The sequence below is a fragment of the Populus nigra genome, chromosome 13, assembly GCF_951802175.1.
Source record: "Populus nigra chromosome 13, ddPopNigr1.1, whole genome shotgun sequence".
NCBI lineage: Eukaryota > Viridiplantae > Streptophyta > Magnoliopsida > Malpighiales > Salicaceae > Populus > Populus nigra.
The window spans coordinates 13,036,818-13,054,999 of record NC_084864.1 but is presented as its reverse complement, the minus strand read 5'-3'; the positions used below and the strand labels follow the sequence as shown (position 1 = coordinate 13,054,999).

The 18,182-nt window shown below is 36.3% G+C and overlaps 3 protein-coding genes across 3 annotated transcripts; 2 read left to right on the top strand and 1 right to left on the bottom strand.

Annotated features, from left to right (window-relative positions):
- Positions 1-1,671: 1,671 nt before the first annotated feature.
- Positions 1,672-4,076, top strand: LOC133670903 (uncharacterized). Its single transcript, XM_062091501.1, has 2 exons — positions 1,672-1,945; positions 3,595-4,076. Exons 1-2 carry the CDS (start codon positions 1,760-1,762, stop codon positions 3,787-3,789), a joined length of 381 nt encoding a protein of 126 aa, XP_061947485.1. The 5' UTR covers positions 1,672-1,759; the 3' UTR covers positions 3,790-4,076.
- Positions 4,077-10,009: 5,933 nt separating this feature from the next.
- LOC133671596 (protein PAL OF QUIRKY-like) lies at positions 10,010-12,497 on the top strand. Its single transcript, XM_062092389.1, has 2 exons — positions 10,010-10,812; positions 11,279-12,497. Exons 1-2 carry the CDS (start codon positions 10,106-10,108, stop codon positions 12,114-12,116), a joined length of 1,545 nt encoding a protein of 514 aa, XP_061948373.1. The 5' UTR covers positions 10,010-10,105; the 3' UTR covers positions 12,117-12,497.
- A 1,758-nt stretch (positions 12,498-14,255) lies between these two features.
- On the bottom strand, positions 14,256-16,943 carry LOC133671141 (receptor protein kinase-like protein ZAR1). The gene is made up of 2 exons (XM_062091791.1): positions 15,333-16,943; positions 14,256-15,193 (listed from the first exon to the last, which is right to left on the bottom strand). Exons 1-2 carry the CDS (start codon positions 16,789-16,791, stop codon positions 14,550-14,552), a joined length of 2,103 nt encoding a protein of 700 aa, XP_061947775.1. The 5' UTR covers positions 16,792-16,943; the 3' UTR covers positions 14,256-14,549.
- Between the last annotated feature and the right edge of the window lie 1,239 nt (positions 16,944-18,182).

Below are 18,182 nucleotides of genomic sequence, written 5' to 3'. Positions count from 1 at the left end.
ATATGGATACCATTTCTCATACGTGAGTCGTCATAAATTTTTTGCATCTATCTTTATTTATCTTATAAGAAATTTTATTAAAAGAGAATTATCATATATGATGTAAATGTTGTTCAGTGTTGATCAGAGTTAGTACAAACTCTCTAGTTGGTATAGTCTTTACTTTATCTTATCTATTATATTTACTATAACATATTAAGTTTAGTCAAATTCAAAAACTATATTGATTATTATTTAAGTCTAATAAGAAATTAAAAAATTGTTAAATCTATCTTTTTTAATAATTTATTAGATTCCCCTTCACCATTTAACTTTTTCTAATTCTAAATTGACAAGATAACGATTGCCATTCCTAACTTACAAATTACTAGTTTACAACTCACATTATGTTATAGGTTGAGTTAATTTTTTTTTTAGTATAACAAAAAATATTTAGATTGTAGAGAGTTATATTTGATATTTTTATTAAACCTGGTCAACCTCCTAATCCAACTCATTTCCTAACCTATGTTTAAAATTAAATTATGTGGGAAGTGTCTTGATGTGACTCAGTCGACATGGTCGATCCAAGGACATCCAACCTAACTAATAAAAATATAAGAGAATGAAATTGAGAGAAAAAAGGATGAAATTGACATAAAAAATTTCATGGTCTAATTTTTTTATCTAGGATGAGTTTAAAATCAAATTATGTGGGAGTTGCCTCGATGTGACTATACAACTTGGCTATTAGAGAATTATATAAATTATATTTTGGAGCCTCACTTAACAGCTTAAACTTTTAGGTTGAGATGATTTTTTGACATGATATTCAAGCTTTGTTGACCAAACAGTCAAGGGTTCAAATCTTACCACCCCCATTCTATTTAGTAAAAATTAAGCACAAGGTGTGGACTTGTGTAAGTTTCAAACTCAAACACTTAATGATGTGTGTTAGATAATTATATAAATCATATATTGAGGTCTTACCTAACAACTTAAGTTTTTAGGTTGAGAAGATTTTTTTAACTTTAACTAGTTCTTTGACTTTGGTTAGTTCAGAAACAACCTAACTTACTAGTAAAAAAGTTTGAGGATGAATTTGAAAAAAAATAAATTAGATTGACCATTGGTTAGTCTAGAGACAATGTGATTGACTAGTAAAAAAGTCTAAGGATGAATTTGAAGGAAAAAATAAGAATAAAATTGATATAAAAAAATCTCAATTCGACTCCCAATTTAATTTGAGTTTAAAATTAAATCGTATGAGAGTTGTTTTGATATATTTCAATTGACTTGGCTAGTCTAAAAATAACAAGATAACTATTAAAAAAAATCCAAAAATTAAATTAAAAAAATTAAAATAAATGGCGAAAGAATGGGAAAAAAAATGGGAGGCTAAATAAAAAAATAGAAAAAGAAGAAGAAGAGAGGAGTTATATTGTGAAGCTCTATAATAGTTCTAAATTGGTCACTGTTTTTCCTTTTCTCAATATTTTAGATTTAAATCTTAGAATTAGCACTCCGGCGAATTTATTTATTATTTTTTTTAATATATCATCGTGTCATGAAATGTGCATTTAAAGGAATTTACATGGGCTATTGATGTAAATACTCTAAACACATATGCCAAATTTACAATAAATCCAAATGCTAAGCCCTCCATCATAAAAGGACCTAAAAACAACCCATAAACTAAAACCCTACAAACAAGAGCGAGAAAAACCCATTTCCAACATCATACTAGCCAGCAACATCACTGACAAGACGAAAAGAAAAGATGAACAAGAAGGAAATATTCAAACTAGCAAAAGGGTTTAGAGGAAGAGCAAAGAACTGTATAAGGATAGCAAGAGAAAGGGTTGAGAAGGCCTTGCAGTACTCTTACAGAGATCGCCGCAACAAGAAGAGGGACATGCGCTCTCTTTGGATCCAACGCATCAATGCTGGCACCCGCCAACATGGTGTAAGTCTATTTTCTTTCTTTCTTTTTATTTTTTTACCCATCTTGTTGGCGGGTTTTTCGTTTGTCATTGAATGAGTGGCTTTTCTTTTCTGGGGTTGTTGTGCTTTTTTTTTTTGGTGAAGTCTTGATTTTTCTTTGTTTGGTTTTGATTTTCTTGAATGAATTGCTGATTGGCAGTCTGAATTGAAAATAATGAGATGTAATTGCTAGAAAATGTAGATTTTGAATTGCCATTTATATAAAGGTTGATGTTTTGAGGCTTTTAGCTGTGAACTCAGATGAATTCTAGTCTCTACTTTTATTTTTCTTCTGATATAATTTTGAAATAAAAATAGAAGTCTTTATCTTGATGATTTCTTTTGGGGTGTGCATGTAAAGCTCAAGGTTCGGTGTTTCAAAGACATAATCTTTGCTAATAAGTGTTAAATTGAAAATAATCAAAGTCTTGATAGTGTGAGAATTGTTTTTATGATGATCAGTGGTTTGCATTAGCATCCTTTCTATTGATGAGGGAAAAGAGTTTAATCGGTTGTGCAAGCAAAGATTTGGTCATGTATAGAACCTTCTAATAATTTTTTGGTCTAGAGCAATTTTTTCTTTTGTCTGATGTATGCGTAGGGGCAGTTGAAAGTGCAGTGAAGCATATAAAAGAGAAGTGGTTTTGGAGAAAGTTGAAGGCTCTGCTTTGTAGTGGTTGATGTGGTAGCTACATTAGAATAATGAGGAGTAGGATGGCTTTCATTTGCTTTGGGTGAAATGATCCAAACATGCATGTTGAGCTGCATATTTGTTTTCATTTTTGTGCAAGAGTTGTCATAATGAGAAATGATGTGGCTCATCGTGTTTTGCCTGCCATTTTTATTGACTTGTGTTGAGACTTGACTCTTGAGTCATGTGATGAACAGGTTATTAGATTCCAGTGCTTCTGAAATCAGTGTTTATGTGGCCATTTATTACCATATGGAATGTACCTTGTGTTAGACATGCTCTGTGTTTTCTGAACTTGTTGCTATGTTTTCTCATGTGGATTGTTGCATTGCCTTGCCCTAGAGGTTATTGAATCTTGAACAAGCAAACTTCTACATGAAAGAAATACCTTTATCAGACTTGAATTTCAGCATTGGAGCTAGTGGTTTGCTATGGTGTGAATTGCAGCTCATGTTGGATGATTCTGTTCTCCAGGGATGGAATTGTGAAATAGGTTACTATTCACTGATATATGAACTAGGAAGTGAGATGAACTGACCTAATTGTTAAAGAAACCACAGGACTTTTCTGAGTAACAGTTTTTGTGGGGATTTTGAGTTTTATAGAATGCAGTACTTTGCATGGGACTTGTCCAGTTGTGCCTTGATGTTAGAACATCACTTGGAACTGGTTTATGATTACAAGTGTCCATGATCTCTAGAATCCAGGTTTCGTTTAATCTACTTATTCTAGATTTCGACTTTATTTTCTTTTCTTTTTTATTATATAACACAAACCGGGAAAAAATGAAGTGCAATTGACTTCTTTATCATTTTGCATCATGTTGATGTATGTTTGGGCAGCACAACTTAAATATTTTCTTTGTTATAATGAAACTTCTTCATGATGAGATACTGATCTTCGGTTTCTTCTTCTGCTATATTTTTATTTATCACTATCAGGTTAATTATGGTAACTTCATGCATGGGCTGATGAAGGAGAACATTCAGCTGAACAGAAAAGTCTTATCAGAGATATCCATGCATGAACCATATAGTTTCAAGGCCCTGGTAGACATCTCACGTAATGCCTTTCCTGGAAACAAAAATGTGGTGCATCCTCCCAGGAAAGTGGATATGTCTGCTGTTAATGTGTAGTTCTTTAATTGGATATTTTGGTAACCCACTCTTTTCATAGCCTTTTGGAGCTTGTCTGAAACAAAAGCTTTAAAAAGGTAGCTTTGTATTTCTGCCGTAGTTTGTCTCTGGATATATGGATGAAAGAAAGTAACTGTGACATTCTGAAGAGAGAGAAATGATCTCTAGCCAGTTACGTTCCACCATTTGAGGATGCACAATGAAGTGAAGAAACATGAGAAATTCTTTATTTTCAAAATGAAGAGTAATTTCTGACAGTCATGAGAAAGAAACTGATTATCATAGAATTTTCGTCCCCAGGCTGCAACTCAGTTCTCTTCTCTTTCTATAGCATTTCGAATTTGCTTACATCATTTAATCTCTATCGTTGATCACTGCTTAATACCCTAGAATCCATTGACAACATCTTGAACAAATTTGGATTCTGTTTCTTGAGGATATATTAATTGGCCTTGACCATACTTCGGAATCACTAACATTGTGTTGTGAAGCTAAATCTACATTTAGAGATTAACTTAATAAAATATTCTCCGTATTTGATCTTGTTTGTGAAAAAAATGGTTATGAATGATCTTTGTTTGTCCTTCAAGAATGATCGTGTGTCAAGATCCTTGATAACCGCACTCTTTTGACAGAACTCCTGCTGGAGGGGTTTGTAAGGTTCAAATGTGAGTGCAATGCAAAGAGAGTAACACTACAGGACATTTCAGTTTGACGATTAATGCTCCAGTATATAGGGAATGCATGCACATGATAACATGGTGAAGGTGTGTTTAGAGGTTATGTGCCTAATCATAATGATTGATTGGTTCCGATCCTTTATGTAGGAATTGGCACTGGACAAAGCGATCATAACGAAAAGGTGTTCATTGCTGTGAACAAAGCGATCATTGGCGACAAATGCATTTCCCCTTTCTAGACCAAGAGATGTTATGCTATGTTTTTTGGATGTCTATAAACTTCCCGGAAACATCGTAGCTTTGTCCACTAGGGACCAGAATCCATCCAGCTTTGTTAAAGCAGATTTTGCTCGAATTTGCGCTCCAATATGCAGGCATCAAGTTCATCACTACGAAACATTGTAATCTACGAGTGAATTGCATGTATGCATTTGTGAAGTTGACTAACAAGGCAGACACAGTTGCACAGAGAGGGACAGATTTGCTACGTGAAACATCGAAGGCAACCAGATGTCTTGCATTTCGGAGGCAACAAACCATTTGCAAATCAAATTCATCTATAGCAACTTCCCTGAGACAATAAAGGCTTATTTACTCGTAAATTGATCACCAAGCAGTAGTATTTTAGACATACCTTGTTTCGTACATCACTTTCAGAAAATTCTACTAGGGTTGTGATTATTACTTACTGTTACTGTCTTCAGATTGGAACTCCCATGAGAAAGCAGGCTATTGTTGTCATTTGGAAGGCCTCTGGATTGCCACAGAACACAACAGAATCATGCAAGTTATCAAACAACATTGGTAGAATGGTAGGTGATCTTTCTTTGACAGAACCCGCGTCAAGTCAGCCATATTTTTTAACAGGAGGAAGTATGTGATCTAGCAACAGAAAGGTTAAAGAAGGCATAAGAAAAATGATTAATTACTTCCATGATTTCTACGCTTATCTGTAATACTTTAGCATATCTTACTCTTCTCCGCATTCCACTGCAGCGATTCTTGTTACAGAAAGAATCAAAGTGAAGAAACTTAATAGTTACACCTTGTAGGTAGCATTTGCTTACTTTTTCGGAACATACAAGATGAAAGTAGCTGCTACAGAAATGCGTTTGGTTGTAAAGATGAAAAAAAAAAGGGGTTTTCAAAGTAAATTCTGCGGTTAAACTTCAAATCTTCTTTCACGCCACAATTGACAAAGTTTGAAGTTGTTCAGCTGAAACAGTAACGCGGAAAAGGATGCCAAACCCAGAAATTTAAGAGAGGTACTGTTGATAGGCTGATTCGATGGGGTCTCGAAGTTACATCAACTTATTGCCAGATTTTAGCTTACTATACTAACCTTTAAAATCAAAATTATTGATTTTTCAAAAGTAAGAGATTATAACTAATATTTTTGGAATGCACCAGTATGTATACAGGGATTACATGTTTAAAAAATTTACCAAGATTAAAAGGAACTTAATTTTTGTTTGCTATATTCTGAAAATATTATTCTGCAATCCAGTGAACATTCAAATATTTGTCTTATATTCATTCATGAAAGTATTCTTAACTTGAAAATTTTATGATATTCAAAGAATAGCTACTTCTAATAATATACGTATTATTAGTTATTTTCAGGATCCATGTTTAGAAAAAAGAAAATCAAATCCACACATTCTCTTTTACTTCTGCCTATTTGTTTTTAAAAATAAATCCAAACAAATAACTAATAGAATATAACTAATTAATTATCCTAACATCATAAAATTACTACTCAACCTAACATGCTGAAGACATTGAGTCACGAAAAAGATTCAATAAAATTCAAAAACAAATCTAATGCCTATTTTACGTATAGCTATATGTGAAGTAACTTCTGATATAACAATAATAATAAAAAAATGTGTAGGCTGATTGTTTAAACATAAGCAAAACTTCAAGTTCCAGCTATAAAATAGACGAAACTTTCAGCTCACTACCAGGTTTTTTTTTTTTTTTGATTTACGTGGGGTGTCCGAGCCAGCTTGCGCGTACCATGACTATTTCTCACGGCCCACTGGATATCCTGCAAGCCCAGATACAGGTTAGGCACCGCGGGAGTGACAGGCGTGCATATAAAGGGTCGAACCCGGAACGAGAACGGAACAAGTCACACAATTAACCACAGCAACTAGCCCAGCAGCTAGGTTTTAACAGACTTGTTGGTAATCCTTTTATGAGTCGTGGAAGTCAGGTAGAGAATTCAAGTGCAGATACTAAGAAGTATTAAAATAATTCTGTCTGTAAGGCACATTTCAGCCCCTGTAGATTCTGCAGCGTTTCACTTGGGTACCTATTAGTTAAACTTTGCAATGTTATCCTATGAAACTCAAATAATCTTCAATGTGGTTTTTTTTGAAAATATGGGCTGCTTTTTGAATCAATGACAAACCACAAGCTCTCGAAGTGAAGTCCTTTTAAGTAGTTATTTTATACATAGATGCTGAAAAACCATTTCAAAAACCTTCAAAAGGAACAAAACACAAGGCATCAGTAGGAAATGTTAATTTGCTTGAACTATCACTACTAATTTCTGATGAAGAATTGTTTTTAGCTCTATTCGTTCTGCATGCTTAAGCTGATGCACCTAACAAAGTGTTTTACTCTAATTTCTGTGAAGAGATAGCTTCAGTTTCATCAATTGATCACCAAGCAAAAGGGTTTCTGAATTCCCATGCTTCGACTGATACTTCTTCACAGCCAAAGACAAGAGCTTGGCAAGCTGCAAAACAAAGAAATTGATTATGTAAAAGAAGTCAAAGGGCTAAAAACTAAGACTAAACTTGCTAGTGAGAAAAAGGGAGATTCTTACATCCTCTTTTACATCGGTTTCAGAAATTCCACTAGACTTCTGTTCATATCTTATGGTCAGTGTCCTTAGGTTTGGAGCCCTCATGAGAAAGCAGGCCATTGCGATCATTTGGCAGGCCTCTAATTTGTCACATACCATGACCAAATCAAGCAAGTTCTCAAATAAAATTTTAACATGATCTTCTTCTGATAGAACCTGCATTATTATTATTATCAAGGTCGATCAAATTTTCACAGAAGAATGGGAAAGTCTGTAATTAATCAAAAGAAATAACATATCAAGGAGATGATTATTTACCTCAATAATTTGAATGCTTAACTGCAAAACTCGGGCGTATTGTACTGCTCTTAACACAGAATTGCAGATGTCTTTATCAGTAATGAAGAACTGAAGATCAACGAATTCGACAATCGCCTCTTGTAAACATATTAATTTCTGTGGTTGAATTTCAAATACTGAACCCTTCCACCAAGAACCATACAACTTTAATGACAAAGTTTGAAGCTGCTCAGCTGAAACAGCAATACTAATAGGAAACTGACTGCTGCATTCAAAAATCGACAATTTTCTAAGGGAGGAAGTGGGAATGTTGAGATGCAGTAACTGCAACGTGCACTGACTTATCATCAGATTTATCAGAGACGGACAGTGTCTGATGTCAATGCCATTAGATTCATTTACAAAACATTTATGGATTGTTAAATTTTCAAGGAGCGGACAAGCGATGGAAACATAGCACCCGGATCCAAAGACACACCCTCGGAGCGTTAAATTTTCAAGTGATGAACAAGCAATTTTTATCTTGGACAATTCAGCTTCTCTGAATATGCAATCAGATATGGTTACATTTTTAAGGGACGAGCCCTTGATGCTATTCTTGCAGAAGCCCATGATGTGATTAACATAGCAATTATGAATTGTCAGCTCTTGAAGAGATGAAGTAGAGGAGATGGGGAAACCATCCATAATCTTAATAGCTTCAAGATTTAACCTTTTAAGTGATGGGCAGTTGGTAGATATCCAAGCCTCCAATAAGGCCCCATAAACTCGTAAAGATTTCAGCGACAAGACCTCGAGAGAAACCAATGTAGCTGGCAAGAGGTCATCTAAGCAGCAATCCTGCAAATTCAGTTTTAGCACCCTCAAGGAAGCATAACCAGTTGCCGACATCGGCAAAGCGAAACAATTCTGTTCATCAAGTCGATATCCAATATCAAGCTCTTTAACATCACACCTTAAAGCATCACAAACCCAGGAATCATAGGTTCTTTCATGAGAACACTCACATGAATCGCATAGCCAACGAAAACGAAGCAGTTGTATCCGCTGGCCATTGCGGGATCTCAGAAACTTGCTGAGGAATTCTTTAAACTGGCTACACTTGGTGGCACATTCATGTGAAGCAAAATCAACATCGAAATACAAGTAAGGACTAGAAATACATATCTGTCGATATCCTTTCGAGGCAAAGCTTAGCCGAGCAATATCATTAGCCCCAAGGAATGAAATAATGTGATGAATAATGTGCTCTGGAAGTCCAATGAGCCTGTCATGGCTATTAGCAACGTTGTTTCCCTTAGAAGAGCTCAGTACCATAAGCTTTGATGGGCTCTCCATCAGCAATCGAACTATCAAAACCCCTAATGCCAACTTATCACAGAGCTGGAAGTAAAAAAAAAAAAAAACAGTAAAGAGTACGAACAAGTGACAAAGCATGTGTAGAACAAGCATAGTACATAATCCAATGAAGAAACAAGCAACATAGCGAGGCACATATCAGAAACAAGAGCAATCATTAAATTATATCACGGTACGCAGATTCAAAAAATTAAAGATTATTACTAAGTTAAGTAACCTGTAATATCATGGGATACCGTTAAAAATTCCTTAAAAGGAAGGGAAAAAAATATAAGTTAACACAACCAAGTCAAACTGTTTCGAAGCAGGACTAAACTTTAAAAACTGCACACGTCGCATCGATAGAAAGAAAACAGAAGCAAAGCTTCAAGTTCCAGCAATAAAATTGATGGAGGAGACCAAACTTCCAAGTCAATATTGATGTATAACAAACTTGTAGGTTAACTTACAGGGAAAAACAGAGAGCAGCAGTGTCAGAGTTTTTGGAGGCGTAGAGGTTGAGGGACACCGAATTCATGTACAAGTCATATATATTAAAACAATTTGTAGGTCGGCATTCGGAAAAGCAAAATATTTGACCCTTCTATTACTTATCGGTCAACCTTTTCCAATGTTAGCCTATAATTTTCAGAACGTTTTCACTATCATTCCTTCATGTTTATTATTATTATTATTATTATTATTATTATTATTATAACAACCAGTCATTGATTAATTATTTTTATATTTTTTTTCTCTATCATCTTAAACTTGGTCCCAAAATCAAATTACTCTTATTATCATTTTTCATTGTTAAATAGCTGTAAGAAAAGGTTATGCTTCAGCATCCTTTTCTTCTATATTTTCACACCGAAATCCCATTCCCATATATATGAAAATATTTAAAACTAAAAAATAAATAAGAGAAAGTCACAAATTCACATTGAAACTGGTAAATAATTATAAGAGATTAGACCGGAAAAGCTTACGTAATAGGATGAAAGTGTAATATTGGAATATCTACAAGGAGCAATATTGTTTATCCTAATTTAGTGCCGCATTAGGCGTCCACCACGTATAAAATTGTATAAAAAACGCTAACACGTGACCCAATCCCATCTCCTACTCCTTAGATCTCCACCTCCTCCACCATCTGTCCACCTCCACCACCACAACCACCACCATGGACCCTCAACCACCACAACAACCTCAACCACCGGCTACCACTCCAAAACTCCGTCTAATGTGCAGCTACGATGGCCACATAATCCCAAACCCCCACACCAAATCCCTTTCTTATTCAGGTGGTGACACCCGCCTCATCACCATCCCCACCGCCACCAGCTCCGCCACCGCCACCGCCACCGCCACAAACACCACCTCCAACGGTCTCACGCTCTCCTCTTTAATCTCTCACTTATCGACAACTCTGAAAATAACCGTACCAATCACTCTAAAATACCAACTTCCACATCACAATCTTGATTCTCTCATTTCACTTGCCTCAGATGAAGATGTCCTTATCATGCTTGATGAGCACCAAAACAACCGTACACCTTCACGTCTTAGATTATTCGTGTTTCCAACCAAACCCATTTTGAGTCAGCCCGAGTTAAAGGCTACAACTCAATTAAATCATCCAAAGACTGAAACTTGGTTTGTTGATGCATTGAAGAATACAAAGATTGGGAATCTTGAGGGTAATGGTAATAATGGTGGTGGGTTCTGTGGAGCTGAGTCCATGGTCCTGGAAACTTCTTCTTCTTTTGGGTCAACTTCGTCTTCGGTTTCGTTATCTAATTTGGGTGTTAAAGGTGGTTTTGTTGAGGATAATGGGACTGGTTTGATGGATAATAAGGTTCAATTGTCAACCCCAGAAGGAATTTCAAGGTATAGTTGTTAAAACTCTGTTTTTTATATTCTGTTTTGAGTTTTTTAAGGCTAGTTTGGCATTTCTTGTTCGATAATCTTGAGAAGTATGCATATTTAGATTCTTAGGATGTTAAAGTTCTGTTCTTTTTAGTAGAAACGTATTTAACTCAAATGATCACATCTTTAATTGTTATATAATCATTGCTAGGTATTATGTAGTAGATGTTTGATTTTTATGTTTCGGGAATTTTGAGGAGAATGAATATGATGCCTTTTTGTGGTAAAGTTATTTTGATGTTGATGAATAAAATTGGTTGTTAATTGTTAGTAGTTTTTCGTTTTTGATGTTTCATTTGGGTGTGAATCTTCGAGGTTTGTTTTATGAAAGGTTTAATGAGAGAAATTTGGATGTTTCAGATGTTAAAGTCATGTTATTTTGGCTGTAAATGAGTGTAACTGGCTGCTGTAACTCTGGTTGTTGCAGTGATCATGGTGTGGGAACTGCAGTTTGTCAAGATCCACAGTTTGTGACATATCAAGATCCAGTCGGGGCTGTTACTTCTGTGGAGAATAAAGTTTCCCTAATAAATCCATTTGAGTCAGAGAGGAAAATCCCTAATCCTCCTCCTCTCATTGGGGTTGAGATGCATAATACAGTTCCCGTTTCTGGGTATCCATTGTCATTACAATATGATCAGTTACAACAGCTGCAATTTGTTCAAACAGCTGCCCCGCAGTATGTACCCCAGAACACAACTGGTATAGTGCCATTGTCTTCTTACTATATGATGAGTTCTCCGGTGCCTCAGCAGCAGGTTTATTATCAGAGCAACCAACCTCAGCCGATATACCTAGTGCCTGTTGCACAGCCTTACAATTTGCCTATGCAAAATAGTTTGATGAACACTGCAACTGTTGCTTCTAGTCGTCCTCCCATACATCCTGATATGTCTATGTACCCTGCTCAAACGGTGTACAATGCCGCTGCTAGTTTACCCGTAGCTGAGTTAACCTCACAAGTTTATAGAACAAGTTCACCCGTTACTGTACCACATGTTAAAAATCAGAAACAAGGTGGAGGGCCTCCTCAAATGAATCACCAAGGTCAGCCCATATGTGCTGCTTCTATGGAGACTGGTAAACAAATTGATGACGATCCTGTACATGCCCAAATATACAAGTCTCAGCCTCCACCTCCAACTTTGCCTTCCCAGTACCAAACCATGACCCCAGCCACACCAATCTTGTTATCAGAGGCAATGGCACAGTTAAATACAGATAATATTAAGCAGAAACAGCCTAGAACCTCACAGCCACAATGAACATGAGCTACTGTGAAACAATTTGGGGATAACTGTTTGTGGTAACTTGGACTTTCCTTTCTGGATACTAAGTTTTGGAATTATAGTGTTTTATTTGTAATAGAAGTGATATTCCAGTCTTTGTACCTTCTGTTTTGTCTTTCTTTTTCTGTATCACGTTATGGTGGATATTACTTTAAAGTAGGTGTTTAAGATTATACAACTAAACTCATACAATTGTATTTGTGCTCCAACAATCAGAGTACTCGTTTGTATACTTTATTCATACTTTTTTTTTTGTATTTTCTAATTGCTTTAAACTCCTGGAGTGTCCGAGTGGAGTGCAGGACATCCATATGCTGAATTCACTTTGGTGTTATTGATATTTTGTCATTTTGTTTATTTATTAATGTTTAATATCCAGTCATGAAATCAGGTCTCAGGGGCTTGTGTTTGTGCTTCTGTAAGAGGTTATTCCTAATTTTCTCAAACAACTCAAAATTATTAGCTACAAGCTTGACATTTTTTATCTTTATTTTTATTTTTATTCATTTGTTGTTTGATGGCAAGCACCGCAATCCGTTGTTTCTGGATTTAGTTGAATAAGATAGGCGAGCATCTTTATTCCTGGACATGATCAGCTTACGTTAGTTGGTGGGGCAAGTGCATTCAAAGTCTGGGAACATATTCCTGCAATAATGCCAGCTTTGAGCAGTGTTAAATCAAAATTATCTCCTTCTTGGGGGGTGCTCTTGAAGGTTATGTGGAACTAGATCTTATTATCGTGCTTGGCAGGCATTATATTTCAGTTTCCATTGATTATGCTTTTTGTCCATTCACCATTGATAGTAGTTTCATTTATTCACTTCCTAAAAGACAAAGCATGTTCTGTCCAATTTGTTAGAATGTTTTTAATACAAACAAATGCAGCATCATCTTTATCTAATGCAAATCCTTGTGATGACTGCTAAGCATCTAAGTGCTCGAGTTTCTCTCTCTTTTGGTCCCATTTTGAACATCATTGTCGTTTTACTATACAGGGATATTTTAGATTATGCTCCCATGATACTTGCCATGTTTTTCATCATTTCTTTGCTAAAAAAGGTTAGCAAAAGTTTTTTTCCTTGTTTGCAGAAATTATGTGCATCTCTGTATTAGAGTTGAGGCTGTTTAAACACAGTTCAGGCACTTGCTCCAAATAGTTTAACCACTTCTCACTATGAAATGTTTTTTTTTTAAGGATTTTTTTTAAAATTAGCAAAGTAAATTAAAAGTTTTGGCAAAGTAATACCATTTGTAAAAAAATTGGTAAAATAACACACTTCACCTTGTCGCACTTTAAAATAACAATATTTAAACATGTCGTGTTTTGAAGCGCGACAACTACCGACTGGTCAGCCGGTTGGATACAGTTGTATAACCAATCGACCATTTAATACAAAAACTATAATTTTATGATTTTTTTTCTTTTAAGTGTGCTTCATGAGTAAAAATATACATGTGTTTGTCCATTTTGTAGACTAAAAAAAAAAAACACCAAGTAAAATTTTAAAAAATTATTATTCACACAGTAGTTCTTACGAGTAATTCTGAGCAGTCAGGTATAGGTCTACCATAACTAGATGAGGATCTGCCCGAGATAGATTACGTGGATGGTCTATTAGATGTATTTATAGACCAATGAGACAAGTCTAGGCCAACTAGGAGATTTGATCATACCAGACTAGAATGATGGTTTAAAAGGACCAAAACTTTTGATCCGACCATTGAATTATGCTCAAATTTTCACAGGAGTTTTCGGATGCTGATTTCCTTAAAGTAACATAGAATTGCTACTTCGACCGTTAAATCTTTAGATTTCAAAAATCTTACCTCGGGGTTCTAATTTTGATATTTTTGTGATTTTTCTAACAAATAGGTCGATCAATTTAACTAATTGATCAACCAGTTAATATTAAATTTAAATAGATATTACAATTATGAACCACAATATTAATTAAAATTTTGATGCGGTTATCAATCACGAAATCCAAAAATGTGCTATTTCACCAAGAATTTTTGCTTCGGTCTCATTTCACTATTTATTTACATTTTATATGCTGATTGCACAATTTTTCTTTCGGAGTAGAAATAGATGGCATGTTTTTATTGAGATCCAGATAAAGTAATAGGAGGAAGAAATTCCATTAATTAGGAGTACTAAGCAGAACTTGACAAAATTATGCGAAGTAACAATGAATATGCTGTATGAATTATTTTTTTAAGCACAATAGATACTGCAAGATTCAGATGTACATGGTGGTGAATAGGAGTTCAATGCAAGGCAACATAGGCCTTCCAAACAGGAGAGAAATATTGATAGCAGATTAGTTATTCACCCTTAGGAACAACACGCTCATTGGTTTGATTTTTTCGAGGAAGGTGTGTACTCATTTTCCTTCGTTAAAAACTGATTTAAGTCAAAGGGACCAATCTTCCCAGATTATCACTCGCATTCTTCATGGAGGGTCTCTTGTCAGGGCTTGCTTGAACACAGGCTAGAGCAATCTTAAGCACTGCAACCATTTGATGTTTCTTGTCTGACTCACGAGTTAAGAAGGGATCTAGGACTTCAGATGGTGGTTTAACTTCAAAGCTAAGCTGAATCCATTGGACTAGATCCATTCCTGATAGACTTACCTGCATCATAGGTGACTTCCCAGAAATCATCTCCAATAGAATCACCCCAAATGAGTAAACATCCCACTTCTGTGATGGTTTTATGAGTTTTGAAGACTCAGGAGCTTCATAACAAGACCCAGGCGTGCTTGAATGTGTTGGTGTTAACGCGTAAGGAGAACCTTCTTGTGGTGTTCCGCTTGTCATTTGTTCCCCCGGTAAGGATTCTTTACTTGTATAAGCAAAGCAGTTAAGTCCAAAATCTGAGATGCGGGGCTCCATGTTCTCTCCGAGCAGTATGTTGCGAGTCTTTAAATTTCCATGGACATACCTTTTGGGACTGCATTCATGTAGAAAAGCTAAGCCCTTTGCTAATCCTTTCATGATTTTAAGTCGAACAGACCATGAAAGAGGTTTGAAGTATGTCATTCCTGTTCTCCCTGGTCAGATTTCGAAGAAAAAGATTCAGAGCAATTAATGTGATGAATGCTTGTGATTTTTCATGGAAAACAACAGTATGGACATGGAAGCTAACTAATTCTTTTAGTTTCTTACATGGTGAGTAGGGGGGATACTTACCATGAATCACGGTGGCCAGGTCACCATTGGGCACATAATCATAGATGAGCAACTTCTCGTTAATGCCCCAACAATAAGCTAGAAGGCTGACTATGTTTGGATGTCTAATTTTGCCAATTGCTTCCACTGCAGTTTGAAACTCCCTGAACCTCTGAGAACCTCCATCTTCCAGTCTCCTTACGGCAACAGTTAGCCCCTTTTCAAGAACAACTTTATATACGATCCCTATACTGCTCTTTCCAACCAGAAAAGCAGACGCTTTGAGAAGTTGTTCAAGATCAAAACTGACCTTTGAGTCTAATGGAACAAAAGTGCACTGTTCCATAGTTTCCGATAGAGATTCCAAGTCATCTGTTCTGAAGCAGAACATTTCCTTTCTAACCATTGATTTTTCTTCAAAACTACAGCCCTGTGTACGTTTGCTTTCCTTACAACCATAAGACTTCTTGTACCAGTAACAGAAAGATACACTGACTAAGCAAATTCCTACCACTGTACCCGCAACAATTGCAATCACAATCCAGCACCATTTTCCTCCCCTCCTCTTGCCTGAGCTGTCTCCTACTGCTAAGGGTTCAGGCTCGATATTTGGATGGGAAGCGGCCAAGGGGCATCGAGTTTTCAGAGGAGGCCCACAAAGGAGAGGGTTGCCAATAAAAGCAGCTGGACCTACATTCTTTAGAGCACCATTTTGTGGTATAGCACCGCTAAGATTGTTGCAAGTGAGATTGATATAAACCAACTTAGGAAGATTTCCTAGGCTTGCTGGAATTGGGCCATTGAATAGATTGTGAGATAGATCAAGCGCTCCTTGCAAGCTTGGCAAGTTGCCTAGGCTGCCAGGGATCAAACCGCTAAAGCTATTATGTGAAAGATTCAGTGTCCGAAGCCTAATCAAATTGGTTCCTAGTGCATCTGGTAGAGAGCCAGAGAAACTATTTCGGCTGACTACAAGATTCTTCAGTCTCTTGCATTGAATTAGAGATGAGGGTAATGACGCATTGAAAGAATTTTGGGAAAGATCAAGAGTCTGTAGGTACTTGAGGTTCACTATCTCTTCAGGAACTGGCCCGGAAAATGAGTTTCCCGAGAGGATCAAAGATTTTAATTCTGTCGCATTAAAGAGTTCGACTGGGAAACTTCCAGAGAAGCGGTTATTCCTGAGATCAACATGACTTAATGCAACAAGCTTACCAGCATCAAGTTGCAGATTCCCAGCCAGCCCTTTATTTGGAAGCCTCAGAGAAGAGACCTTTTCTTCTCCGCACATAACTCCATGCCATGAACATGGGTTTGCATCCGATGAGTTCCAGTTGTCTATATAATGAGCTGTGGAGTATTCTATCGATTGCTTGAAGGATAGAAGAGCAAGACCTTCATCATTAACAGAACCGACAAAAGCAATATAGTGGACTATAAAGAAAAGTAGAGAGGCAAATTGCAGAACCATCTCTACCATAAGGCAACTGCTGAATGGAGTTCAAAGGAGAAATGTCATTGGTTGTGGGATCATCCTGTGTGATAAAGCAGGTTAGAATGGGAAATACTAGAGAGGTACTTTACTTCTTTGTGTTTTCTGCTGGACCTTATATGACCTTGTAAGGAAGTGGCCACTGTTAGTTAGAGTGTAGACTGGGAGAAACAGGTCAATGCAGCCCTACTGCTTATTAGCATTGAAGTTAAAAGCCAAAAACATGTGCCCTACACACTTGCTTTCACTAAAAGCAAACTTAAGGTTGAATTATTGCTAGACAGCAGTAATTGAATGGGGGTTATTGTAGCGTGCTTTCAATGCCAGAATTATAAATGCAGACAATTCATCGTAGTTAATCATTACCTGTCAAAAACTAAGATCAGTCAAGATAGTGTTGTCTAGTCTTGCTGTGATTTGAATTTCATAAGCTTCAGTGAGGTTGACGCGTAATAGAATATTGGTCTTTGGATTCAGTTTTTAGCGTGAGTGATGGCGTTATTAGGTGCACAAAAATGCCACTAAATGAGCAAACCTAGTATAGTTAGGAAAGACGTTTTGAATTTCAAGCTCTACAGGCTTGGCTTCTCTTGTCTTGATATGACCGGTGGAGGAATGAAGTCTTCACTCGTTTTATGACTTCTCCAACTGGGGTTCGTGTCCCTTGTCGGCTGGGCTGTCTGCTTGAGAACCAAAAGGGAAGGTCTGTCCCCATTTAGGCATTACTGAGAAAGTTTGGTGTTCAGTTCGAGGTCAGATCAAACTTTGGACTGGGTTTTGCTTCTTAGTAACTTATCATTACATTGGAAAGGGATAGTTAAAATAAAGAGGCCTGTGATAAAAACAATCATGGCCGACTTAAATAACGAGTGCTTGATTGTTTATGATATATGGTATGAATCAGTCACACTCCGTGTCCAGTCTCCTACTGTTTCGTCTCAGCAATCTCCCCTTTGTCCTGTATTTCAATTTCAATAGATAGAGCATGCAGCAGGGAATAATTCATATGCCCGGACTCTTCAATTTATCTTGACATACCTGTCTTAGAAACATAGCTAGATATCTCAAAGGCACATGAATACTTCGGTATCATATTTTGTTTGTATTCTTTGCTTGTGATTCCGTTGGATGGTAATTTCCATTTACTAACATCTATTTTTCTTCTGTTCAAAACCTTCTATGACATGGTTTTGAGGGTGTCAGTCTCCAAATTATTCTTACAACAATAAACAAGAAGACAAAACATTACCATTCAACACATATTCCAATATCCCTTAGGATCTCATAAACGACCTACGTGGTGTTTTGATCACTCTTCTTTGCAATTTTGATTTTGCACAGTAAGAGAAAAAACCTTGTTAACATCTTGTCTGAAATTC